Here is a 26,495-nt window from a genome sequence, read left to right as displayed (position 1 = left end):
GAAATGGGCTAAAAAACACACAGCTATTAAATGGGAACCACTAAGTAGAAAGCCAAACATGTGAAAAAAAAAATGGAATAAAATTACAAATAGGATAGCACATAGAAGAAGGGAATGACATTGCAATGCAGCAAACACAGTATTGAGGATACACACCTCTACAAAAATGTTGTGTAGAAAATGACCTGGTTTAAAGAAAGAAAAGAAAAGAAGCCGGGTGCAGTGGCTCACACCTGTAATCCCAGCACTTTGGGAGGCTGAGGCAGGTGGATCACCTGAGGTCAGGAGTTCCAGACCAGCCTGACCAACATAGAGAAACCCTATCTCTACTAAAAATACAAAATTAACTGGGCATGGTGGCGCTTGCCTGAAATCCCAGCTACTTGTGAGGCTGAGGCAGGAGAATCACTTGAACCTGGGAGGTGGAGGTTGCAGTGAGCCAAGATCACAGCACTGCACTCCAGCCTGGCAACAAGAGCAAAACTGTCTCAAAAAAAGAAAAGAACCTGATTTGGCCCTGTTGAGAGGAATTGTCCAGTTCTGGGCTCCAATTTTAAAAAGGAAAAAAATTTGAAGAAGCTAGAAAGAAAATATTAAAACCAAAAAGAAAAAAAGAAATAAAGCTCATAGGTTGATCCCAGAAAAGGCAGAAGGGACATTTAATGACTTCACGATTATAAAAGTTACATAATGGTAGCTTAAAAGAGGAAATTTGCTCGAATAAAGGAGGATTTTTAAAGAATTTACTTAAGATCAGGCTTGCTAAGGCTGGGCGCGGTGGCTCACGCCTGTAATCCCAGCATTTTGGGAGGCCGAGGTGGGCGGATCACGAGGTCAGGAGATGGAGACCATCCTGGCCAACATGGTGAAACCCCATCTCTACTAAAAATACAAAAAAAATAGCTGGGCGTGGTGGTGTGTGCCTATAATCCCAGCTACTTGGGAGGCTGAGGTAGGAGAATAGCTTGAACCAGGGACTCGGAGGTTGCAGTGAGCCAAGATCGTGCCACCGCACTCCAGCCTGGTGACAGAGCAAGACTCCATCTCAAAAAAAAAAAAAAAGATCAGGCTTGCTAAACTTTCACATGGGGAGGAGTAGTTACCTGCAAATAGAAAATAAATATTCTTCTCTGATGGTCTTCAGAAATTGTGCAGACTCTGTGCTGTTTGGGATGGTTTAAATGTCATTCTTTCTGTATGAAACCTCCCTAAGTCTTCCCTAGATCTAGGGTTCTACTATCTATATAGACATTTCAAAGGCCAGATGTGATGGCATGTTTGCCAAGGGCTTGTTGTCATGGGCTACTCTACCTGAATTCATTTAAACTGGGATGGGACATGGGCATTATTTCTCCATTTCTCTTTAGAGCTAAGTAACCAGGCAACAGCAATTTTCCATTTTACTTTTTTATCCCCCCAAAAGAATCACAGTAGGCTCAGAAGGAAATAATTTTTAAATCCATATATGTTTTTCTCGTAATTTGGTTTTATTCTAGACTATGAGGGTGTTTTAAAAGCTTGATGGCATTGATGGTGAATAAGTATACTGGATTTTAGATTGTTTATAAAATCTGTTTCTCTGGGCATTTGGCTTTTTAATCTTTCTCTTTTCCCCTTTATCCTCGCAAATTATTGGAGCAATTTAAAGACAATTACTGGTGATGAAATGATTTTGGACTTGTATTTTTCAAGGATTAGGTTGTAGGGGAGGATGAAAGGTTAACTTGGATGGTTGATGTCCCAGGAGGAGGAAGAGAAGAAACTAAAAAAGAAAATAAGGAAAAAACGGGAAAAAGTGAAATGAAATTAATTCAAAAGTACAACTAAAAAGAAATTGGAATGTGAAACGACCATGGGACTGGGGGCACCATGATCTTTTTGTCTCCATTTCCATTTTCATAAGATCACAGAATGTCAGAGATGAAAAGCATATTGGAAGTAAATCGGCAATAAAGCCTGTCTTACTCAGCCTGGTCTCTCTTAGGGCTCCTTCACAGAGTAATGCCTCAATAAATGTTCACTGAATGGATAAGGGGGTGGGAGGATGACCTTGCCTTGTAATTCAAAGAATAATGGCCTTTGGCAGGGCACAGTGGCCCACGACTGTAATCCCAGCACTTTGGGAGGCCGAGGCGGGTGGATCATGAGGTCAGGAGTTCAAGACCAGCCTGCCCAACATAGTGAAACCCCATCTCTACTAAAAATACAAAAATTAGCCAGGCATGGTGGTGCACACCTGTAGTCCCAGCTACTCGGGAGGCTGAGGCAGGAGAATCGCTTGCACCCAGGAGGCAGAGGTTGCAGTGAGCTAAGATGGCGCCACTGCACTCCAGTTTGAGCAACACAGCAAGACTTCATCTCAAAAAATAAATAAATAAATAAATAAATAAATAGAATAGAGGCCCAATCTAGTAAATGAAGCTACGACTACTTGTCATAGTGACCTAACACCTGGATTATACATTCCCTAGATCTGTGAGGTATTTGTGGTTTTAAAATGTTTTCCAAATAGCGCATCATTTGAAGTGTTTCATCTCACCCAATCCTTCCTCTACACATCCCGTCACTGTGATCCCCTGTCCTCCCCATCACTCACTGCTGACTCGCTCCTTCCCACCTGTGTCTCTACAGCAAGTATCTATTATGCTCACACCACAAAGGGCCATTCTGGTCATTTCAAATTTTTTATCATTTTGGTTGGACTGCAAATGTATCAAGTCCAGAGACATTTTATTTGAACACAACTACTCCTAATGTCGGCAGTCCTAGTTTGAAGATAACCCAGTTAATGTCTACCAGGGTAAATGACCAGAGACATCCAAAAAGAAGTCCCTTATTTTAAGGACCTGAGGTTCTGCCTATTGTGATTTTCCCAGAGCAGAAGATGTGAAATTCTATCTCTGTTCCTGGGAGTCTGGTGAAAAAATGTGAGAGGAGAGAGTAAGAATATTGCCCCTTCTTTCCGGAAAGCTCTAATAAACCCCATCACCTCAAGACAAGACCACCTGAAGAAAAAACATTAGCCATTTCTCTAATACAACAGCATCCCACTTCATTAAGTTGAATTAATGTTTGAGAATCTTTCAACAGAAATTGCAGGTAAGAGTGCTTTCCTTAACCAAATTGATCTCCTTCTCCTTCCCCATAGCACCTACTATTTCACCACCTGACTATGTAGCATTCTGTGTTAATCTTTTTATGGTCTGACTCCTCATCAAGTTTATAACCATATTGTCCACAGAAGGGAACTCAAGAATGAAACTCAGGGCGTTGTGGCCTGCATCTGTAGTCCCAGCTACCCTGGAGGCGGAGGTGGGAGGATTGCTTGGGCCCAGGAGTCCCAGACTAGTCTGGGTAACATAGTGAGACCTCATCTCAAAAAAAGAATCCACTGAATGTGCTGAGCTCCTGCTAGAGCATCTAAAGCTGCCTGTGGGCTGGGCGCGGTGGCTCCCACCTTTAGTCCCAGCTACTCGGGAGGCTGAGGCAGGAGAATCGTTTGAACCCAGGAGGCGGAGGTTGCAGTAAGCCCAGATCGGGCCACCGCACTCCAGCCTAGGTGACAGAGCGAGACTGTCTCAATAATAATAATAATAGTAATAATCATGCTGCCTGTGTCCCCTGATGAGGCAGCACTGGCCGCAGGTGGCCGCTAACCTCTTGAAATAGGGATGGTCCGAATTAAGGCACATGCAAGTCAACACTACACCGGGTTTCAGAAACACGTACGATTTTCAAAAGAATCAAAATATTGCATTTAGTTTATCTATTGATTGCATGTTGAAATCTTACTTTGGATATATTGGGTTAAATAAAGTATATCATTAAAATTTCTAAACTTATGTGCCTATGAGAAACCTCCAAATTACACAGGTGGATCGCGTTCTATTTCTCTTGGACAGCACTGGTCTGAAGGATGACAAAAATAACGATACGTTTGAATCACGCCGTGTCTTTAGGGAAAAGAAGAAAGAAGAGTTTCCTTTCGTGTCGCTTAGGGGTTCCTCGCAAGCATCATCTGACAGAGAAAAGCCCTGGCTCCCGCCCCAGTGGCTTCTAATCCTGGTGTCCTCGCGCCCAGAAAGCCGGGAACGGGCAAGCCTGGCAAGGCGTTTTGAAAGGGAACAGGACCCCCCGAGTATAGGATGCGTTTTTGCCTCACAAAAGTCCCTTGGAGGTGGGGGGACGGCAGCGGCTGAGGGGCAGGAAAGAGGAGAGCACACGGCGAGCGGCCCTTGGAATCAGGCACGCAAAACCTCTGCCCCCAGGCTCCCATTTCCAGGTTCGGGAGTGACCTCCTCAAGATGGCCGCCGCCTGGGGGCGGGCCGCTACGCTGCATGGGTGTTGATTGGGTGAGACGACTCGATGGTGCGCAATGATTGGTTTACACGGCGCGAGCTGGGCGGAACCGGAAGATGGTGTGTGCCAAGGGCTGCCAGGGGCCTGGGGCTCGGCGTCGTTTCCCGGGGGATGTGGAGAGCTGGCAGCATGTCTGCTGAGCTGGGAGTCGGATGCGCATTGCGGGCGGTGAACGAGCGCGTGCAGCAGGCGGTGGCGCGGCGGCCGCGGGTGAGGAAGGAGGCTGCGTGGGGACGGTGGGCGGCCGCCTTGAGAAGAGGGACACCTGCGTGGGAATGGGTCGTCACGGTGACGCAGAGGGGTCTCCGGGAGAGGCGGGTCCGGTCGGCCGCCTAGGGCCACGGAAAGGCTAGCGAACGGTTTTCCCAGCCTCCTTACCCAGAGTCTCTTAGGTTTTCTGGAGATTGGCTTCGTTGGAGCAGGGGGTACCGCTACCTCGGGAAAATGACTTATTGTCCAGGTATCGTGGCCACTTGGGCACCGCGTCGTTTCGGGGTCGACAGCCTTGGCGGATGCGAGGGGGGCCAGGCCTGTGCCCACGGACCGTTAGGGGAGACGGGGGTACAAGAGCACCCCGCGGAGGCCAGACACGCCCGAGATCGCGTGTGTGGCAGCGTCTAACCTGCTAAGTGCCCAAGAAATGCCAGTGCCGCCCGGAGGCCGAGGTGAGGGTGGACTGGCCGGACTTCGCTGGCACCAGAGCGGCACTTGTTTTGGGGGCAGGAGGGAGCAGTCCAATCCCAAGCTGGTTAAGGGGAGATTTCGTCTTTTGTATGTATATATTTTACCTCCTCTTGGACTTTGCTTAGACCAAGAATCACAATCTGCCCACCTCAGTGCAAGTTTAAGCTGAATGGTGGTGGAATGAGACTGACCTTTAACAGAGAGTTCACGGGTTTCTCTGATCGAGCATTTATGCTGGCTGAAGACAAGACCTGTATTATAGTCTTTCCTTCACTGTTCCTTAGACCTTACCTTGAACAAGTCAGGTAACTACTCCGGCCCTCAGCTCTGAAAGCTCTGAGCTCTCTTCAGATGTTACTATTCTGTGATTCTCTGTGATTCTCCAAGAAAAATCTAGGGCTTCCCCTAATAAACATCACCCTGGAGGTTCTCTCAGGAGAACTCTCAGGCAGATGGGCTGCCTGTTCGGGTAACTCTCTGGAAAACGTCAATCATCAGCATAATCCCAGTAGTCACGACTTGGACTCAGAAGAGGCTAATTACGCATCCCTGTGGAAGGAAGGAAAAGGAGACATTTTTCTAATTGATCTGACTCCTTCATGTCCTTGAGAACACTGTGATTCTGTGAAAACTTCAGGGGGTGATGGATACAAGAAGACTGAATCGTGCAAGGATAAATGAATCTCTTCTCTTACTGTTTCTATGTGGATTGGGTGGCAGCAAAACGCGTAGAACCCCTACTCTTTGTGTAGTGTTCATGAGAGGATGTCACATAGATCTAATCCTGAATCCAGAATTTTTTATGTCACAGTGTTAGTTCTGCCACTGGTTCTTTTCTTTTCTTTTCTTTCTTTTTTTTTTTTTTTGTTGTTGTTGTTTTGTTTTGTTTTGTTTTTTGTTTTATTTTGAGACGGAGTCTCACTGTCACCCAGGCTGGAGTGCAGTGGTGCAACCTCAGCTCACTGCAACCTCCGCCTCCCGGGTTCTAGCGATTCTCCTGCCTCAGCTTCCCAGATAGCTCGGATTACAGATGCCCGGCACCACACCTAGCTAAGTTTTTGTATTTTAATAGAGATGGGGTTTCACCATTTTGGCCAGACTGGCCTCGAACTCCTAACTTCAGGTGATCCACCCACCTCAGCCTCCCAAAGTACAGGGATTACAGGTGTGTGGCTCACCTGGCTGTGCCACCGGTTCTTAATTCACAGATTGAACAATCAATTACTTAGTTACCTAAGTGGGCCACTTTTAGAGTAAATGGGGCAGTGTTATTATTGTGTAATGATACACCAGGACCAGAATGAGTCCCCAGAACTGCTAATGTTTGGGTTTCAGAAGCCAGAAGTGACCTCTCTTTTACTCAGAGTGCAGCCTTCTATTAATGAAGTGATTCTTAAGCCTCCAACATTAGTACGTCTTAGAGTCATCTGGAGAGATTGTTAAAAAGGAAATTCTCTGCTGGGCGCGGTAGCTCACCGCTGTAATCCCAGCACTTCAGGAGGCCAAGGCAGGCAGATCACCTGAGGTTGGGAGTTCCAGACCAGCCTGACCAACATGGAGCAACCCTGTCTTTACTAAAAATACAAAATTAGTCAGGCGTGGTGTTGCATGCCTGTAATCCCAGCTACTCAGGACGCTGAGGCAGGATAATCGCTTGAACCCTGGAGGCAGAGGTTGCAGTGAGCTGAGATGGCACCATTTTCCTCCAGCCTGGGCAACAAGAGCGAAACTCTGTCTCAAAGAAAAAAAAAAAGGAAATTCTCACCCAGGTGATGCCGATGCAGTTGATCAAAGACCACGCTTATAGGAAATACTGCTTTAACTTGCCCAGCTCTCCTGAGAGAGAAATTTCTTCTGGTATATATTGACATCGCTAACATATTAGATTGAGATGCCATGCCCCTAAAAAACATTTGATCACCACTATTTGATATTGATCTGCCTACAGTGTTGAAAAAATAGATCTTGCCTAATGCCAAGTTGAGATCAATGCCCATCTATCCTACAGGATCTGTCCTATGGGATTCATTGGGATACTGTTCCCAAACATTCACTCATATGGCTCTTTCCCTCTTGGCAGGATCTTCCAGCCATCCAGCCCCGGCTAGTGGCAGTCAGCAAAACCAAACCTGCAGACATGGTGATCGAGGCCTATGGACATGGGCAGCGCACTTTCGGCGAGAACTACGTAAGAGCCCTTTCCTGAAGCCCTTTGGAAGCATCATGATTGCCAGGCTTCTGACTTGTTCTGTTTTGACCTTTTAGGTTCAGGAACTGCTAGAAAAAGCATCAAATCCTAAAGTAAGTAGATAGCTGAATTCTTTAATTTATATCTAAATCTTGGCTCGTTAGTTGAAAATTAGACCCATCGTGGTGTTTGAGTTGTATGGCAATTTTAGGATGGCTGACTTTAGATTGGGCCAGGGATAGAAATGTCAACTTTCACCTTGAGCCCCAAGTAATTCTCAGCTAGATTTTTCTCTTTGTTCAGACTATCGTTTTCTCCTTGGTGGCTGTTTGGAAATGGTGGTTTCAGGAGCTTGCTGTAATCTTGGATCTTTTCAAGATTTGGAAGCTTAAATCAGTTCATCCCTGATGGGCGATGTCTGAAAGGTGGAGGGAATTGATGGGAACAAGGAAGGAAGACAAAACAGAAGCCTTAGATTTTTCTCTATCCTTTTACCTCATTAGGAGGCCGGGTGAAGATTGTGATAGTTTATTACATTTAAGGAACAGAGAGTGAATGTGAAAGGTGACAGGGAGTGCACGAGGCATTTGAGCCTGCAAGGCCTCTGTAAAATCTGAGTTACACATGGTTACCTTTTTCTCCTCAGATTCTGTCTTTGTGTCCTGAGATCAAATGGCACTTCATTGGCCATCTACAGAAACAAAATGTCAATAAACTGATGGGTAAGATAAAACTAAATATGAAGACAAAATTGCTCTGTCATTGTATTGCTTATACTACCCTTTGTGGAAGAGAAAGCAACTTTTAGAATAGCCCCAATTCACCATTTGTTTTTGGAATTTCTTTAGGAAAATCTGAGTTTTTTGGTTTTTGGTTTTTTTTTTTTTTGAGACAGAGTCTCACTCTGTCGCCCAGGCTGGAGTGCAGTGGCGTGATCTCCAGTCACTGCAGGCTCTGCCTCCCGGGTTGATGCCATTCTCCTGCCTCAGCCTCCCATGTAGCTGGGACTACAGGCGCCCGCCACCGTGCCCGGCTAATTTTTTTTTGTATTTTTCATAGAGACGGGGTTTCACCGTGTTAGCCAGGATGGTCTCGATCTCCTGACCTCGTGATCCGCCCATCTGAGCCTCCCAAAGTGCTTGGGATTACAGGCGTGAGCCACCACGCCCGGCCGAAAATCTGAGTTATTAATAAAAAGAGAAAACATCATGCCAAGAACAGAATGAATTCACAATTGTCTGGGTTATATATACTTGGAAACCTACCCAACGTCATGTTTATTATTATTTGGTGGTCTTTCTGAAAAATTACAAAGAATCGTAGCCCATAAATTTTTTTAACTAGCAAAAGAGACGTTTCTGTTCTTTTTCCTTTAAATAAAAGGCTACAGCAAATAAAATACAATACAGTAAAGTAAATATAGTAAAGTAAAATTAAGAATTATAGTAAAGGCCGGGCGCGGTGGCTCAAGCCTGTAATTCCAGCACTTTGGGAGGCCGAGACGGGCGGATCACGAGGTCAGGAGATCGAGACCATCCTGGCTAACACGGTGAAACCCCGTCTCTACTAAAAATACAAAAAACTAGCCGGGCGAGGTGGCGGGCGCCTGTAGTCCCAGCTACTCGGGAGACTGAGGCAGGAGAATGTCATAAACCTGGGAGGCGGAGCTTGCAGTGAGCTGAGATCCGGCCACTGTACTCCAACCTGGGCGGCAGAGCGAGACTCCGTCTCAAAAAAAAAAAAAAAAAAAAAAGAATTATAGTAAAGTAGGCCAGGCACAGTGGCTCACGCTTATAATCCCAGCACCTTGGGAGGCCGAGGTGGGCGGATCACCTGAGGTCAGGAGTTCAAGACCAGCCTGGCCAACATGGTGAAACCTCAACTCTATCAAAAATGCAAAAAGTAGCAGGGCGTGGTGGCGCATGCCTGTAGTCCCAGCTACTCAGGAGGCTGAGGCAGGAGAATTGCATGAACCCAGGAGGCAGAGGTTGCAGTGATCTGAGATCACGCCACTGTGCTCCAGACTAGGTGACAGAGCAAGACTCCGTCTCAAAAAAAAAAAGAATCATAGTAAAATAAAATTAAGAAAGACATGGAGATCTTTAGTAACTGAACTGATTTCCCTGAAGGTATCAAAATTTAAATAACCTGTATTTATTTTGTAACAGTTTTATTGGGGGTAATTGACTTACAATAAATTGCACATATTTAAAGTATAGAATTCAACAAGTTGTGATGTATGTTTGCACCTGTGAAACCATCACGACAAACAGTGAGTATATCTATCACCCCCAAAAGTTTCCTCCTGTCCCTTGGTAATCCCTCTCTTACCCGTCCCACTTCTCTTCCTCAAGAACCACTTACCTGCGTTCTGTCACTGTTAATGTATGTTAGTTTACATTTTTTAGAGTTTTATCCAAAGGGAATCGTGAAGTATATAACTCTTTTTGTCTGACTTTTTTCATTCAGTGTAGAGATTCATCATGTTCATACCTGTATCAAAGGTTCATTTCTTTTTATCATTCAGTAGTATTCCATTGTATAAATATATCACAATTGTTTATCCATTCACCTGTTGATGAACGTTTGGATTGCTTCTCATTTTTGACTGTTGCAAATAAGTTGCCATGAATATTTGTGTACAGGTCTTTGTATGGACATATTTCCCTTTTTCTTGGAATAAATACATAGGAATAGAATGGCTGAGTCACAAGTTAAGTGTTTAACTTTTTATAACTGCAATAACAAACATAAAATTTACTGTCTTGAGGTTTTTTTTAATTTTTATTTATTTATTTATTTATTTATTTATTTATTGAGACAGAGTCTCGCTGTGTCACCCAGGCTGGAGTGCAGTGGCGTGATCTCGGCTCACTGCAAGCTCCGCCTCCCGGTTTCACGCCTTTCTTCTGCCTCAGCCTCCCGAGTAGCTGGGACTACAGGTGCCCACCACCACGCCCAGCTAATTTTTTGTATTTTTAGTAGAGACAGGGTTTCACCGTGTTAGCCGGGGTGGTCTCAATCTCCTGACCTTGTGATCCACCCGCCTCAGCCTCCCAAAGTGCTGGGATTACAGGCGTGAGCCACCGCGCCCGCCCCGTCTTGATGATTTTAAGCATACAGTTCAGTGGCATTTTGTAGTCACGTTGTTGTGTGACCATCACCACCATCTATCACAGAATTCTTTTCATCTTGCAAAACTGAAACTGTGTACCCATTATGTATGCTTAATTTTTTAAGAAACTACCAAACTTTTCCAAAGTGATTGTGCCATTTTACATTTCTACTCGTAGTGTTCAAGTTCCTCCACATCCTTGTCAACACTTAGTGTGGTCAGTCTTTTAAAATTGTAGCCATTCTTTTTTTTTTTTTTTTTTTTTTGAGATGGAGTCTCACTCTGTCGCCCAAGCTATAGTGCAATGGTGCAATCTTGGTTCACTGCAACCTCCGCCTCCCAGGTTCAAGTGATTCTCCTGCCTCAGCCTCCCAAGTAGCTGGGATTACAGGCACACACCACCACACTCGGCTAATTTTTTTTGTATTTTAGTAGAGATGGGGTTTCACCGTGTTGCCCAGGCTGGTGTTGAACTCCTGAGCTCAGACAATCTGCCTGCCTCAGCCTCCCAAAGTGGTGGGATTACAGGTGTGAGCCACTGCATCCGGCCCAATTTTAGCCATTCTAATAGGTATATAGTAGTGTCCTTGCATTTCCCTAATGCCTAGTAATGTTGAACTTTTCATGTTTGCCATCTGTATATCTTCTTTGGTGAAGTATCTATTAAAAGTATTTTGCCCATTTTCTAATTGGATTATTTTCTTACTGTTGAGACAAGGGAGTTCTTTACATATTCAATTTACAATTCACACCCGGCTAATTTTTTGTATTTTTAGTACAGATGGGGTTTCACCGTGTTAGCCAGGGTGGTCTCAGTCCCCTGACCTCATGATCCACCCGCCTCGGCCTCCCAAGGTGCTGGGATTACAGGCGTGAGCCACCGCACCCGGCCCATCTTTATCAGATATGATATGAGTTCTTTATCAGATAGGTGCTTTGCACATATTTTTCCTCAGTCTATGGCTTGTCTTTTGAAAAGTGAAAGTTTTTAATTGGAATAGCCCAATTTATCAGTTGTTTTTGTTTTTGTTTTTGTTTTTAAAGAATGTGCTTTTGCCATCATGTCTAAGAAATCTTTGCCTATCTTAAAGTCACAGAGATTTTCTCCTATGTTTTCTCCTGGCAGCTTTATAGTCTTAGGTCTTATTAGGGTTCATGATCCATTTTGAGTTAATTTTTGTATATGGTACAACATATGGATCCAAGTTCATTTTTTTGCACATGAATATCCAGTTGTTCCAGAACTGTTTGTTAGAAAGGCTATCCTTTTTCCATAGCATTGCCTTTGCATTTTTGTCAAAAATCAGATATCCTTTGATGTATTTCTGGACTGTCTGTTGATGTTGATCTCCTCTGTTAATGAGTGATCTATTTGTCTACCTTTATACCAGTAGCTTGCTACTTTGATTTACTGGAGCTTTAAAATAATTATCTAAATTAGGTACTGTTAACCTCCAACTTTGTTCTTTTTCAAAGTTATTTTAGCTATTGTGGGTCTTCTACATTTCCATATAAACCAGCTTTTCAATTTCTACAAGAAAAAAAGAAAAGCCTGCTGGATCGTATTGGATCTTAGATCAACTGGGGAACATTTTGACACACTAAAAAAATTGACTCTCTTAACACATTAACAAGGTATACCTTAGTACTTATTTATATCTTTAATTTCTCTCAGTAATATTTTATAGTTTTCATTGTATAGATTTTCCACATCTTTTCTCAGATTTATTCCGAAGTGTGTATATTTTTTATGCTATTGTAAATGTATTTTTCTATTTCAACTTCTGATAGTTGCTAGTACAGGTTATAAGCATCCTAATTTCAAATTTCTGAAAATCAAAATGCTCCAAAGTCTGAAACTTTTAAGCACTGACATGACACTTAAAAGAAATGCTCATTGGAGCCAAGCATGATGGTTCATGCCTGTAATCCCAGCACTTTGGGAGGCTGAGGCAAGCAGATCTTTTGAGCCCAAGAGTTAGAGACCAGCCTGGGCAACATAGCAAGACCCTGTCTCTACAAATAATACCAAAAAATTAGCTGGGTGTGCTGGCACGCACCTGTGGTCCCAGCTACTTGGAAGGCCAAGGTGGCAGGCTCGCTTGAGCCCAGGAGGTTGAGGCTGCAATGAGCCAAGATCTCACCACTGCACTCCAGCCCTGGGCAACAGAATGATACCTTGTCTCAAAACAAAAACAAAAAAGAAAAGAAAAGTTCATTGGGCCAGATGCAGTTCCTCATGCCTGTAAGCCCAGCACTTTAGGAGGCCAAGGCAGGAGGATCATTGGAGCCCAGGAGTTGAAGACCAGCCTGAGCAACATGTCAAAACCCCATCTCTACAAAAAATAATAAAATTAGTCAGATATGATGGCTCGAACCTGTAGTCCCAAATAGGAGGCTGAGGTGGAAGGATTGTTTGAGCCTGGGAGGTCGAGGCTGCAGTGAGCCGTGATTGCACCACTGCACACCAACCTGGATGACAGAGTGAGACCCTGTCTCAAAAAAAAAAAAAAAAGATTTTGGATTTCAGATTTTTCAGATTAGAGATGCTAAACTTGTTAAGTATATGCAAATATTTCAAAGTCTGAAAAAATCCTAAATCTGAAACTGAAACATTTCTGGTCCCAAGCATTTCACATAAGGGATACTCTACCTGTATATAGAAATATACTTGATTTTTGTATGTTGATCTTGTATCCTGTAACCTTGCTAAAATTACTTATGTTCTAGTTGCTTTTCTGTAGATTCCATTGAATTTTCCACATAAATAATCATGTCATCTATGAGTAAAGACAGTTTACTTCTTTGTATATTTCCCTATTTACTTCTTTATGAATAGAAGTGCTGAGAGTGGGCACATAAGGAGGAATTTCCCTTCTAATTTTAGTTTGCTGAGAGATTTTGTCAAGAATAGATGTTGAATTTTGTCAGTTGCATTTAATGTATCAAAGTGATCATACGGTTTTTTAGTTTGTTAACATGTTGAATCACATTTATTGATATTCTTTTTTTTTTGAGATGGAGTCTCACTCTGTCACCCAGGCTGGAGTACAGTGGCGTGATCTCGGCTCACTGCAAACTCCACCTCCCGAGTTCAAGCGATTCTCCTGCCTCAGCCTCCCAAGTAGCTAGGATTACAAGCACGTGCCACCACACCTGGCTAATGTTTTACATTTTTAGTAGAGACAGGGTTTCACCATATTGGCCAGGCTGGTCGCAAACTCCTGACCTTGTGATCTGCTGGCCTCAGCCTCCCAAAGTGCTAGGATTACAGGCGTAAGCCACCGTGCCCCAGCCTATTGATTTTCAAATGTTAAACCAACCCTGCATTCCTAGGATAAATCCTACCTGAAGGCTGGGTCTCTGTTATCTTATTACATGTTATATAAACAAAATACTGTGTTATGGGATTTATAACTATGTAAAAGCAAAATGCATGACACTGATAACAGAAAGAAGGGGATAAACAGAAGCACACTAGTGTAAAGTTCTTAAACTGTGTAAAGTAGTATAACATACCTTGAAGGTGGACTGTTGTAAGTTAAACCCCAAAGCAACCAATAAAATAACACAGTAAGGAGTTATAGCTAATAAGTCAACAAAGGAGATATATTGGATTCAAAAAATATGTGAAATGGTATCTCCTTGATTTTCTTTTTTTTTTTTTTCTTTTTTTGAGACGGAGTCTCACTCTGTTGCCCAGGCTGGAGGGCAGTGGTGCGATCTTGGCTCTCTGCAACCTCCGCTTCCCAGATTCATGCGAGTCTTCTGCTTCAGCCTCCCAAGTAGCTGGGACTACAGGCATGTACCACCACGTGCAGCTAATGTTTTTGTATTTTTAGTAGAGACAGGGTTTCACCATCTTGGCTAGGCTGGTCTCAAACTCCTGACCTCATGATCCACCAGCCTTGGCCTTCCAAAGTGCTGGTATTACAGGCATGAGCCACCGCGCCTAGTGGTTTTGATTTTCATTAATAACAAATGACATTGAGCATCTCTTCATAGGCTTATTGGCCATTTTTATGTCTTCTTTGGAAAAATGTCTAGTCAGTTCTCTGCATGTTTTTTAAATTGAGTTGTCTTTTCATTATTGAGTTGTAAATTCCACCTAGATTAAATAATCTAACTTGAAAATAAAGCTATAAAAATATTAAGATAAAATACAGGAAAATACTTTTATTTTCTTGGGCTTTTCTAAGCAAGACATAAAATCTGGAAACCATAAAAAACAACTAGGCCAGGTGCAGTGGCTCATGCCTGTAAATCTAGCACTTCGGGAGGCCAAGGCAGGCAGATCACTTGAGCCCAAGAGTTTAAGACCAGCCTGGGCAACGTGGCAAAACCCTGTCTCTACTAAAAATATAAAAAATTAGCTGGGCATGGTGGTGTGTGCCTGTAGTCCCAGCTACCTGGGAGGCTGAGGTAGGAGGATCACCTGAGCTGAGAGGTTAAGGCCTGCAGTGAGCTGTGATTGTGCCACTGCACTCCAGCCTGGGTGACAGAGGAGACCCTATCTAATAATAATAATGATAAAAAATTCAAAAGGAAGAACTAGCAGATTTGATCACACAAAAAGTAAAGCTTTCTGCATGTCAAAGCAAAAGGGAGGCACAGAGTGGGAGAAAAATAATATTTTTGAAGAGGGAAGAGGTTAATATCCAGAATACATAAAGAGCTACAAATCTTTTTGTTTAATCTATAGGGAAAAAAATAGGCAAAAATTGAGGCAGTTTACAAGGGGTAAAAATACAAAAGGCCAGTAATCGAATGAAAAATATTCATCCTCAAACAGAGAAATACAAAATCACTAAAGACTGCTAAGATCCAGTGATTTGAGGGAGTAAGTAAATGAGTACTCCTTCATCTTACCAGGAGATTCTAAAACTGTAGAGTCTTGGAAAAACCTAAAGATTCCACCAAAAAACTATTATAACTGAACAGTAACATTACAGGATACAAAATAAATATACAAAAATCAGTAGCATTTCTGTATGCCAACAGTGAATGATCTGGAAAAGAAATCAAGAAAGTAGCCGGGCACAGTGCCTCACGCCTGTAATCCCAGCACTTTGGGAGGCCGAGGCGGGCGGATCACGAGGTCAGGAGATCGAGACCATCCTGGCTAACACTGTGAAACCCCGTCTCTACTAAAAATACAAAAAATTAGCCGGGCGTGGTGGCAAGCGCCTGTAGTCCCAGCTATTCGGGAGACTGAGGCAGGAGAATGGCGTGAACCTGGGAAGTGGAGCTTGCAGTGAGCCGAGATCGCGCCACTGCACTCCAGCCCGGGCGACAGAGCGAGACTCCATCTCAAAAAAAAAAAAAAAGTTAAAAAAAAAAAAGAAATCAAGAAAGTAATCCCATTTACAGTGGCTACAAATGAAATACCTAAGAATAAACTTAACCAAAGAAGTGAAAGATTTCTACAATGAAAACTATAAAACATTGATGTAAGAATTTGAAGAGGACATGAAAAAATGGAAAGATATTCCAGGTTTATGAATTGGAAAAAATCACTATTCTCAAAATGACCTCATTACCCAAAGCAGTCTGCAGATTCAGTGCAGTTCCTATCAGAATACCAGTGACATTCTTCACAGAAATAGAAAATCATAGTCCTGAAATTTATATGGAACCATAAAAGACCCATAATAGCCAAAGCCATCCTGAGCAAAAAGAACAGAACTGGAGGAATCACATTACCTGACTTCAAATTATACTGCAGAGCTATAGTAACCAAAACAGTATGATACTGGCATAAAAACAGACACATAGACCAGTGAAACAGAATAGAGAACCCAAAAATAAATTTGTACATCTACAGAGAACTTATTTTTAACACAGGTGCCAAGAACATACATTGGGGAAAGGACAATCTCTTCAATAAATGCTGCTGGGAAAACTGGATATCCATATGAAGAAGAATAAAACTAGACTCCTGTCTTTCACCATGTACAAAAATCAAATCAAAATGGATTAAAGACTTAAATCTAAATCTAAGACCTGAAACTACTAAAAGAAAACATTGGGGAAACTCTCCAAGACATTAGTCTGGACAAATTTGTTTTGTTTTGTTTTGTTTTTTGAGACAGGCTCTCACTCTGCACCCAGGCTAGAATGCAGTGGCATGATCTCGGCTCACTGCAACCTGCACCTCCTGGGTTCAAGCAATTCTCCTGCCTCAGCTTCCCAAGTAGCTAGGATTACAGGTGCGCCCCACCATGCTGACTAATTTTTGTGTTTTTAGTAGAGATGGGGTTTCACTATGTTGGCCAGGCTGGTCTTGAACTCCTGACATCAGGTGATCCACCCGCCTAAGCCTCCCAAGGTGCTGGGATCACAGGTGTGAGCCACTGCACCCGATCATGTTGGAAATAAGTAAAGGTGATGGGAGGAGGGAGGGGAAGAGGGAGGGGGGAAGGAGCCAGCAGGCATAGAAGGGGCAGGAAAGCCTAACAGAACGGTTGTTTTAGTGCTATTTTCCTTTCTGGATGATCCATTTTAGTCGTTCAACCTCACGGCTCAATTCATTTCCATAAAGGCTTCTTGAGGCCAAATGCAGTGACTCACACCAGTAATCCCAACACTTTAGGAGGCCAAGGTGGGAGGATCACTTGAAGCCAAATATATACGTATATTTTCTTTCTTTCTTTTTTAGTCTTTCTAGTCTTGCTTTGTCACCCAGGCTGGAGCGCAGTGGCATGATCCCGGCTTACTGCAACCTCTGCCTCTCAGGTTCAAGGAATTCTGCCTCAGCCTCGAGTAGCTGGGATTACAGGCATGTGCCACCATGCCTGGCTAATTTTTTTTTGTATTTTTAATAGAGACAGGGTTTCACCATGTTGGCCAAACAGATCTCAAACTCCTGGCCTCAAGTGATTCGACCGCCTCGGCCTCCCTAAGTGCTGGGATTACAGGCGTGAGCCACAATGCCCAGCCACATTGGCTAATTTTTGTATTTTTTGGTAGAGACAGGGCTTCACTGTGTCAGGCTGATCTCGAACTCCTGGCCTCAAGTGATTTGCCCTCCTCAGCCTCCCAAAGCATGGGGATTACAGGTATGAGCCATCACGCTCGACCTTGACAAAGATGTATTGAGTAAATACTCCAAAAGCACAGGCAACCAGCACAAAAATGGACAAATGGGATCACATCGAGTTAAAAAGCTCGTGCAGGCTGGGTGCAGTGGCTCACGCCTGCAATCCCAGCACTTTGGGAGGCCAAGGCCAGCAGATCACGAGGTCAGGAGTTCAAGAACAGCCTGGCCAACATGGCAAAACCCCATCTCTACTAAAAATACAAAAATTAGCCAGGTGTAGTGGTGGGCACCTGTAATCTCAGCTACTTGGGAGGCTGAGGCAGAAGAACATTTGAACCCGGGAGGCAGAGGTTGCAGTGAGCCAAGATTGTGCTACTGCACTCTAGCCTGGGCAACACAGCAAGACTCTGTCTCAAAAAAAAAAAAAAAAAAGAAAGGAAAAAAGCTCTTGCAGAGCAAAGGAAACAACAAAGTGAAGAGACAACTCAGAATGGGAGAAAATATTTGCAAACTACCCATCTGAAATACCTGTACATAGCACCAACTTCTATATCCAAGCTTTGTTTTTGTAATAAAAAATAAGAAACAATCTAACGTCCATTAACAAGAGGAATAGTTATGTAAACTGTGGTAATCTGTCCTGTGGATTGCTGCAGTTTTTTAGTAGAGATGGGGTTTCACCATGTTGGCCAGACTGGTCTCAAACTCCTGACCTCAGGTGATCCACCCGCCTGGGATTACAAGTGTGAGCCACTGCACCCGGCCAGTGTTGGGGTCATTGTGATGTCTTTGTTGGATAAGAATACCCTCATCCCAGAAAGTTGAAGAATGTGGTGATATTCTGGGGATGCATCTTGGCTTCCACTGGTTATCCTTTCTTCACTGTCATCCTGACCTGTTTTTCTCAGTTTGAACTGAGACATAGATCAAGCCTTTTACTAGGAATCTGTCTGTTACCAGCTTCTTGAAGCATATGGATATGTATGCTGCCCGATCATGTATGTCAGTGTTTCCCTTATTTACCTTTGCTGATTAGCCAGGGATGGTCTGACATTTGAATTTGTATCTAGTAAAACTGTCACATTTGTCTTCTTAGAGGAAGTGAGATTTCACTGTGTTTTTCTTTGCCTGGCATATTTCTTCCTCTAACAAGTCAGAGATTTGTTGCATGTTACTTGCTGCAATAGAGCAAATAAGGAATACTACCTTGCCTCTGTCTCATTACAGCTGTCCCCAATCTCTTCATGCTGGAAACAGTGGATTCTGTGAAGTTGGCAGACAAAGTGAACAGTTCCTGGCAGAAAAAAGGTTCTCCTGAAAGGTTAAAGGTTATGGTCCAGATTAACACCAGCGGAGAAGAGAGTAAGTGACCAGACCTGAATTGTAGATTTTTCTTCCCTTAGGATGGTTGAAGCTCAGGGAGAATGGGTGGCCCCAAGTGTCCGATGGATAAGGTTATGGAAACAAATCACAGGATCACAGGCCTCTAAGTAGGCTGTTTTATGTGTGATCTAGGTAGCATAATGACATGCAAACCAGTCTGTATATCATTCTTTACTACATCATGGTTCATTATATCTTAATTTTAGGGGAAGAAGAATGGATGGGGAGTCAAGAAGGAGATTGTGACTTTGTTTTGCATTTTGTTTTTTTCTGATTTTTTTTTGAGATGGGGTCTCGCTCTGTCGCCCAGGCTGGAGTGCAATGGCGTGATCTCAGCTTACTGCAACCTCTGCCTCCCAGGTTGAAGCAATTCTCCCACCTCAGCTTCCCAAGTAGCTAGGACTACAGGCATGCGCCACCACACCTGGCTAATGTTTGTATTTGTAGTAGAGACAGGGTTTCACCACATTGGCCAGACTGCTCTTGAACTCATGACCTCTCAAGTGATCCGTGAGCCACTGCAATAGGCCTTTTTTTTTTTTTTTTTTTTTTTTTTTTTTTTTTTTTTTTTTTTTTTTTGAGATGGAGCCTCGCTCTGTCGCTCAGGCTGGAGTGCAGTGGCGCGATCTCAGCTCACTGCAACCTCCACCTCCTGGGTTCAAGCAGTTCTCCTACCTCAGCCTCCCGAGTAGCTGGGATTACAGGCACACGCTACCACACCCAGCTAATATTTGTATTTTTAGTAGAGATGGAGTTTCGCCATATTGGCCAGGCTGGTCTTGAACTCCTGACCTCAGGTGATCCACCCACCTCAGCCTCCCAAAGTACTGAAGTTAAAGACATGAGCCACTGCACCTGGCCTGGGATTGTGACTTTCATCTGAAAATCCCCAAAGGTCACCATCACTCCTGCAAGGAGTATTTTAAATTTTTAAGACCTAAGAGTATATAAATACTCTTAGATCTTAAAAAAATTACTTAATGTTGCATTAAGAAAGAATGGAAGATAATTACCATGAGTGGGCCGGGTGCGGTGGCTAACACCTGTAATCCCAGCACTCGAGAAGGATGAGGCAGGTGGATCACCTAAGGTCAGAAATTCGAGACCAGCCTAGCCAACATGGTGAAACTTCATCTCTACTATACATACGAAAATTAGCCAGGCATGGTGGTGTGTGCCCATAGTCCCAGCTGCTCGGGATGCTGAGGGCAGGAGGATCCCTTGAACCCCGGAGGTGAAGATTGCAGTGATCCGAGATCACGCCACTGCACTCCAGCCTGGGTGACAGAATGAGACTCCATCTCAAAAAAAAAAAATTACTGTGAGCACCAGTCAATGAATATCTTTATGGGGCTTGGATTAACAATGTAACATAGTGTGAATAGAAGCATGGACTTTGAAATCAGACAGACCTTGGGTTTGAGCTACACTGCTTTCCAGTATTGTAACCTTGGATAAGTTACCCAATCTCTCTGTACCTCAGTTTCCTTTTCTGGCAGTGATATCATAATGCTTACTTCAGAGGGTGTGGTTAGGATTGAATGTGATAATCCAGGCAACACTGTTAGCCCAGAGCCCTACACATGTTGTTAGCTATTCATTAAGAATAAATGTATACAGATCAAGTATTCGATTGCAACCATCAAAGCACCAGTATTCACCAAATCTTAGTATGCAGGAACACAGTGGAGGCATCTGTTTTCTAGATAACGTACTAGAGTCAGACTGCCTGGGTTTAAATCCCAATTATCAATAGAAATCCGAAATCAACTATAGATCAGGTATTTATTGTATCATTTCTTGATAATTAGCTATAATATGCCCTAGTTAAAGACTGAAGTAAATGTTACTGGCATCTTCACCTAATAAATGGGAGCAAGACAATAGCAATAGCTCTTTTTTTTTTTTTTTTTTTTTTTTCGAGACGGAGTCTCGCTCTGTCAGCCAGGCTGGAGTACAGTCGTGCAATCTCGGCTCACTGCAAGCTCCGCCTCCCGGGTTCACACCATTCTCCTGCCTCAGCCTCCTGAGTAGCTGGGACTACATGCACCCACCACCACACCTGGCTAATTTTTTTTTTTTTTTTTTTTTTTTTTTTTTAGTAGAAACGGGATTTCACCACGTTAGCCGGGATGGTCTTGATCTCCTGACCTTGTGATCTGCCCGCCTTGGCCTCCCAAAGTGCTAGGATTACAGGCGTGAGCCACCGTGCCCGGCCTCAATTGCTCTTATAACTGTGTAACAAATAATTGCTTGCTGCAGATTTCTCCTCCAGTTGTTAATTAGAAAGTTCAGTTAAACTTTGCAAATATATAGCCAAAAATGTTTAACATGTACTTTATTTTAAATTTTTTGCAACTCCATTAAATTAATAAAACTATAAAAATTCTTGATTTAGAAAAGTAATTCTCAGGTTCAAATGGCATTTTGGCAATGCAAATCTTCCTGGTATCCCAAAAAAGCAAGGTTTTTTCTTTTCCATGTCTCCTAGCTGTTTTCAGCTGAAATCCTGAGATGGAGGAAAGATAATCCAACTGATAGCTCTTCTTGAGACATCTGGAACCTGACCAGAAGCAGAGCAGCATAGAAAACCCCAAGTATAAAGTTACTCTTTAGGACTTGAGGCTCTTTCAAGAGATTCTCTTGTTGGGGGTCACCTCTTCTGTCATAAAGAAGGGAGGAAAATGGAGCCTTCCTCTGGCCATTTACCCTTGCAGTATACCTGTTTTCCGTTTCTTTTCGTGAAGGTAAACATGGCCTCCCACCTTCAGAGACCATAGCCGTCGTGGAGCACATAAATGCCAAGTGTCCTAGCCTGGAGTTTGTGGGACTGATGACCATAGGAAGCTTTGGGCATGATCTTAGTCAAGGACCAAATCCAGACTTCCAGGTACTGGGGGGTCGGGGAGATTGCTCATGTGCTGAAGAAGCAGGGGCTGGAGTGCTTTTGCAGGGCTGGCTGCAGTGGGGACTGCAGAGAAATCCCAAACACTGCCTGTCGAGTGTTCTAGCCCTCTTCAGAACTCTTCTCAGAAGGAAAAGGGAAGAACAGGTTCCCAAAGCCCTGCAAACCTTTCTCAACTCAACTTGAACTTGGCTAAAACATAGTCTTTAGAGAATATGAGCTTTCTTCCTCTCCAGTGACTAATAGTTTTCTCAAAAGTGGGATAGTTTGCAAAAATCCCTTTCAGTAACTTCTGACAATTTTGACAGGCCTTGAAATCATAAGGAATACATAACCGGCCGGGCGCGGTGGCTCACGCCTGTAATCCCAGCACTTTGGGAGGCCAAGGCGGGTGGATCACGAGGTCAGGAGATTGAGGTCATCCTGGCCAACACGGTGAAACCCCATCTCTACTGCAAAAAAAAAAAAAAATACAAAAAATTAGCCAGGCGTGCTGGCAGGCGCCTGTAGTCCCAGCTACTCGGGAGGCTGAGGCAGGAGAATGGCATGAACCCGGAATGCAGAGCTTGCAGTGAGCCGAGATCACGCCACTGTACTCCAGCCTGGGAGACAGAGCAAGACTCTGTCTCAAAAAATAAAAAAAATAAAAAATAAAAAAGGAATACATAACCATTGTCAGAGAAGTTCAGATTCAGCCACTTTTGGGCATCATTAGAGAAGGCAGGAGTAAAATAGGTGTCGTCTCTTTCTGTCAGCTGTTACTGTCCCTCCGGGAGGAGCTGTGTAAAAAGCTGAACATCCCTGCTGACCAGGTTGAGCTAAGCATGGGCATGTCCGTGGATTTCCAGCACGCGGTAAGTGTTCAGCCAGTGCCCTGTCTGCCTCGAGGGGTGGGAGTAGGGTGTCTGAGAGGCTGACACAAGAGCAGATCTTTGCTATAGAAGCCTCAGAAATGCCTTGGGATGGCAATAGGGTACCCAGTCTCAGGGTCTCAGCTATTCCAGCATCTCCCATTCCCCATGCCCTTTCTTTTTTGAAAAGAGGTAGGCGCACGCCTGTAATCCATGCACTGTGGGAGGCCGAGCCGGGTGGATCACAAGGTCAGGAGTTCGAGACCAGCCTGACTAACATGGTGAAACCCCCTCTCTACTAAAACTGCAAAAATTAGCTGGACATGGTGACGCACACCTGTAATCCAAGCTACTCGGGAGGCTGAGGCAGGAGGATTGCTTGAACCCGGGAGGCGGAGATTGCAGTGAGCCAAGGTCGCACCACTGCACTCCAGCCTGGCTGACAGAGCGAGACTCCGTCTCAAAAAAAATAAAAAATAAAATAAAAGTAAAAGAAATGTATAGAAATTATAGCCTGACATCTGAACTTTTTTTTTTTTTTTTTTTTTTTTTTTTGAGACGGAGTCTCGCTCTGTCGCCCAGGCTGGAGTGCAGTGGCCGGGTCTCAGCTCACTGCAAGCTCCGCCTCCCGGGTTCACGCCATTCTCCTGCCTCAGCCTCCCGAGTAGCTGGGACTACAGGCGCCCGCCACCTCGCCCGGCTAGTTTTTTGTATTTTTAGTAGAGACGGGGTTTCACCATGTTAGCCAGGATGGTCTCGATCTCCTGACCTTGTGATCCGCCCGTCTCGGCCTCCCAAAGTGCTGGGATTACAGGCTTGAGCCACCGCGCCCGGCCACATCTGAACTTTTAAAACAAAATATAATTCCATAAGTATAATCTAAAGGAAATAAGAAATTAATTATAAATATAATTCCATAAATTATAAACATAATTCCATAATTGTAGTCTAAAGGAAAATAAGAAATTAAGCTATAATTTTTGGAAAGGCATATCATTACATAAGTGCGTGGGCCTGGCTGTATCACAGCAAATCACAATGAAGCAGCCTAAGGCTTCATCTTTTTTTTTTTTTTTTTTTTTGGAAACTGAGTCTTGCTCTATTGTCCAGGCTGGAGTGTAGTGGCGCAATCTCAGCTCACTGCAACTTCCACCTCCCAGGTTCAAGCGATTCTCCTGCCTCAGCCTCTGAAGTAGCTGGGATTGCAGGCGCCTGCCACCATGCCCGGCTAATTTTTGTATTTTTAGTTGAGATGGGGTTTCACCATGCTGGCCGGGCTGTTCTTGAACTCCTGACCTCAGGTAACCCACCCACCTCAGCCTCCCAAAGTGATGGGATTACAGGCATGAGCCACCACACCCATCTGAGGCTTACTCTTACGTGTAGATTCACCAACAATCTTATGTGTACATCAACAGCTGTAAATATCAACTGATACAAGTGTGCTAGATTGGCAATGCAAATACATGATTTTCTGAAATAGCAAATAACTTGATAAAGTTTCAAAAATCAAAATATAAATTTGCATTCCTGGAAAATTGTATTTCTTAAAACAGTGCAAAAATACATTGCATTGGTAAGTAAAATGGAATTTGATCAGATAATTATAAGGATTTTTTTTCATCTACTGACCGTGGCACATTGGAAAGGTGGGTGTGCTGTGCTGTGCGGCTGCATCCCACACTGGACGTCTAATGTCCTTGACCTGCACCTAGCTGAGTGCCAGCCACACTCCCCAACCACTGGAAATCTAGAGAAACCCAACTTGTTTCCTGTATACGCCCTCAGAGGTCAAATCTCTGAGGAGAACCATCACCCCAAAGCCATCTTTGGCTGTTATTATTCTTCATAGACGGCTCTTGAGAGCCAGAATGGGGGCACAGCTTCAGCACTGGCTCCATTTTATTATTTTAAACCTGATCCTCGATACCTTCTCTTCTTTCCTACAGATTGAAGTAGGATCTACAAATGTCCGAATAGGAAGCATCATTTTTGGAGAGCGGGATTACTCAAAGAAACCCACCCCGGACAAGTGCGCAGCAGATGTGAAGGCGCCGCTGGAGGTGGCACAGGAGCACTGAGCCAGGGAATACTGAGAGTACTAACTATGCACTAACCTAGATTTTCATTTCGATATTCCCTGTGTCCCAGCACAGTCCTGCTCTCCTGTGACCTGTGGAGAGCACTAATGATCACGTGTGTTGATGGAAACCATCTGTGCTTAGTCTCTGACATAGGAAGCTTGCTTCAAGCAGTGACTTTGGATTGAGTTTGAGAAATTCAAACATTTCTGCAGAACAGATACCAAATCAATAGCTAGGAATCGTGTCCAATATTGAATTCTGCCCAGGAGCATGAACTGATCCATGAATGCCTTTTCCAGGTTAAAATTTGGTCACTGATGCCTCTAATCGTGGAATTCAGAGGGATTCCCCTTTTTCATCTCATTTTAATAGGAAATTCCTTATGGTTAACTACTCCCTACAAACTCCTACTACATTGTATAGATTGCTGCTCTGGAATAAGGTGATTTCTGCCCCCAGATTCTTCCCTAGCCGATAGATATGTGAAGATACTCCCAACTGTGGAATGGCAGTACAGGTAACTTCAGGAAATGGCTCGGGTTAATTCTCAAAACACAAATTGTTGCTGGCCAGGCACGGTGACTCATGCCTGTAATCCCAGCAATTTGGGAGGCAGAGGTGGAAGGATCGTCTGAGCCTAGGAGTTCAAGACCAGCCTCAGCAACATCAGGAGACCCCATCTCTACAAAAAATTTAAAAATTAACTGGGCCTGGTGGCTGAGGTGGAAGAATCACTTGAGCCCAGGAGTTTGAGGCTGCAGTGAGGTATGATTGCACCACTGTACTCCTGCCTAAAAACATAAAACATAAATAAAATGTCCCAATAGTCCATCAAGGCTTTGATCACTTGGGGAGTTCTTCGTAGATGCTGTCACATTTCTTAAAGCAACCTTTTAATATACAGATAATACCCCCCTACACACCTTTTTTAGAGACAGCCTGTCTCTTAAAAAAAAAATCAATTTGGTAGTGAGAGCTTGTGTCACTGCCAGTCTGTGGTATCCCTGAAATTAAGGGATAACATAAGCAGGAATTGGGCCTTTCTGACATCGTCCTTAAGAGACAGGACTTTTTGATTTTTTCCTCTGGGACCTACAGTGATGAGCGTTTAATGATTATCTCCTCCACTATAATCTCTTCAGGATGATTTTTTTAATCAAAAACCAGGGAATCTCATTACTCCTAAGAAATGAAAGATTCCTTCAAAGCCTGTTCAGGCACATGGTTTCAACAAAGCCTGACTTTGACGTTCCTTGTCCTGAGGAGCACTTTCCAGGCACAGTTACAGCTTCCCCGCTGTATTTACAAGCCAGAATTGTGCAACTCTTCTGGATCATTTAATAAAGTAACAAGATCTTTAAAAAACCCAAAAACACCATTCTCCAATAGTCATGACAGATGGCTTCAGTATGGCTTGTTTTTTATTTTCCAGATGGCTTTTTCTCTTATTTTTTCAAGCCCCAGTCTGATTTTACAAGTAACTTTCAAACATGATGCTGCTGCCGAATGTACTTTTGTAAACTTAAAGATTATGATTCCTGTATTATTTCAGTGAGAGCTACAGTGTGATATTTCAGAGTCTATTAAATAAAAAATGTGAGTTTGAATTATACCATCTGTGCCAATTACAAAGCAATTAAAAGATTTATTTTTTATGATCTGGTGTAGTGAGTGAATGTAACAGGAGGGGGCATTGGAACCCACAGGAAGCAGCTGTGCTGGTGCCTTGGCATCGTGCCAGCTGGGCTTTGGAGGAGGGCTTCCCCACGGTTACAGACGCAGCCAGTGCTACACCGTGGGTGAGAGGGATTCTGAACTTCTAAGGGCAAGAAAAAAGACATTTCAGGAATTACAGAAATAGACGTTACCCCTTGCTTCAAGAGACT

General features: G+C 43.6%; 1 protein-coding gene across 2 annotated transcripts; it reads left to right on the top strand.

The window, feature by feature from the left end:
• Positions 1–3,761: 3,761 nt before the first annotated feature.
• PLPBP (pyridoxal phosphate binding protein) lies at positions 3,762–26,264 on the top strand. 2 transcript variants are annotated; one of them, XM_050801354.1, is made up of 8 exons: positions 3,762–4,570; positions 7,125–7,232; positions 7,310–7,345; positions 7,879–7,954; positions 18,614–18,748; positions 21,517–21,659; positions 22,430–22,528; positions 24,475–26,264. In XM_050801354.1, the coding sequence occupies exons 1-8, from the start codon at positions 4,367–4,369 to the stop codon at positions 24,604–24,606; spliced, it is 933 nt and encodes a 310-aa protein (XP_050657311.1). In that variant the 5' UTR covers positions 3,762–4,366; the 3' UTR covers positions 24,607–26,264. The 2 variants fall into 2 exon arrangements, with proteins under 2 accessions (XP_050657311.1, XP_050657312.1); XM_050801355.1 differs by lacking the exon at positions 3,762–4,570 and adding an exon at positions 4,665–4,820.
• The last annotated feature ends 231 nt before the right edge of the window (positions 26,265–26,495 follow it).

Source organism: Macaca thibetana, chromosome 8, assembly GCF_024542745.1.
Source record: "Macaca thibetana thibetana isolate TM-01 chromosome 8, ASM2454274v1, whole genome shotgun sequence".
NCBI classification, from domain to species: Eukaryota; Metazoa; Chordata; class Mammalia; order Primates; family Cercopithecidae; genus Macaca; species Macaca thibetana.
Note: the sequence above shows the minus strand (reverse complement) of the source record. Positions and strands in the feature narration are given on the sequence as shown.

Excerpts from the sequence above, each read along its gene's own strand:
- PLPBP (XM_050801354.1), top strand. The coding sequence starts at position 4,367 with ATGGTGCGCAATGATTGGTTTACACGGCGCGAGCTGGGCGGAACCGGA. Across the intron at positions 4,571-7,124 it reads CGGTGGCGCGGCGGCCGCGG|GATCTTCCAGCCATCCAGCC; the intron begins GTGAGGAAGGAG and ends CCCTCTTGGCAG. Across the intron at positions 22,529-24,474 it reads CCGTGGATTTCCAGCACGCG|ATTGAAGTAGGATCTACAAA; the intron begins GTAAGTGTTCAG and ends TCTTTCCTACAG.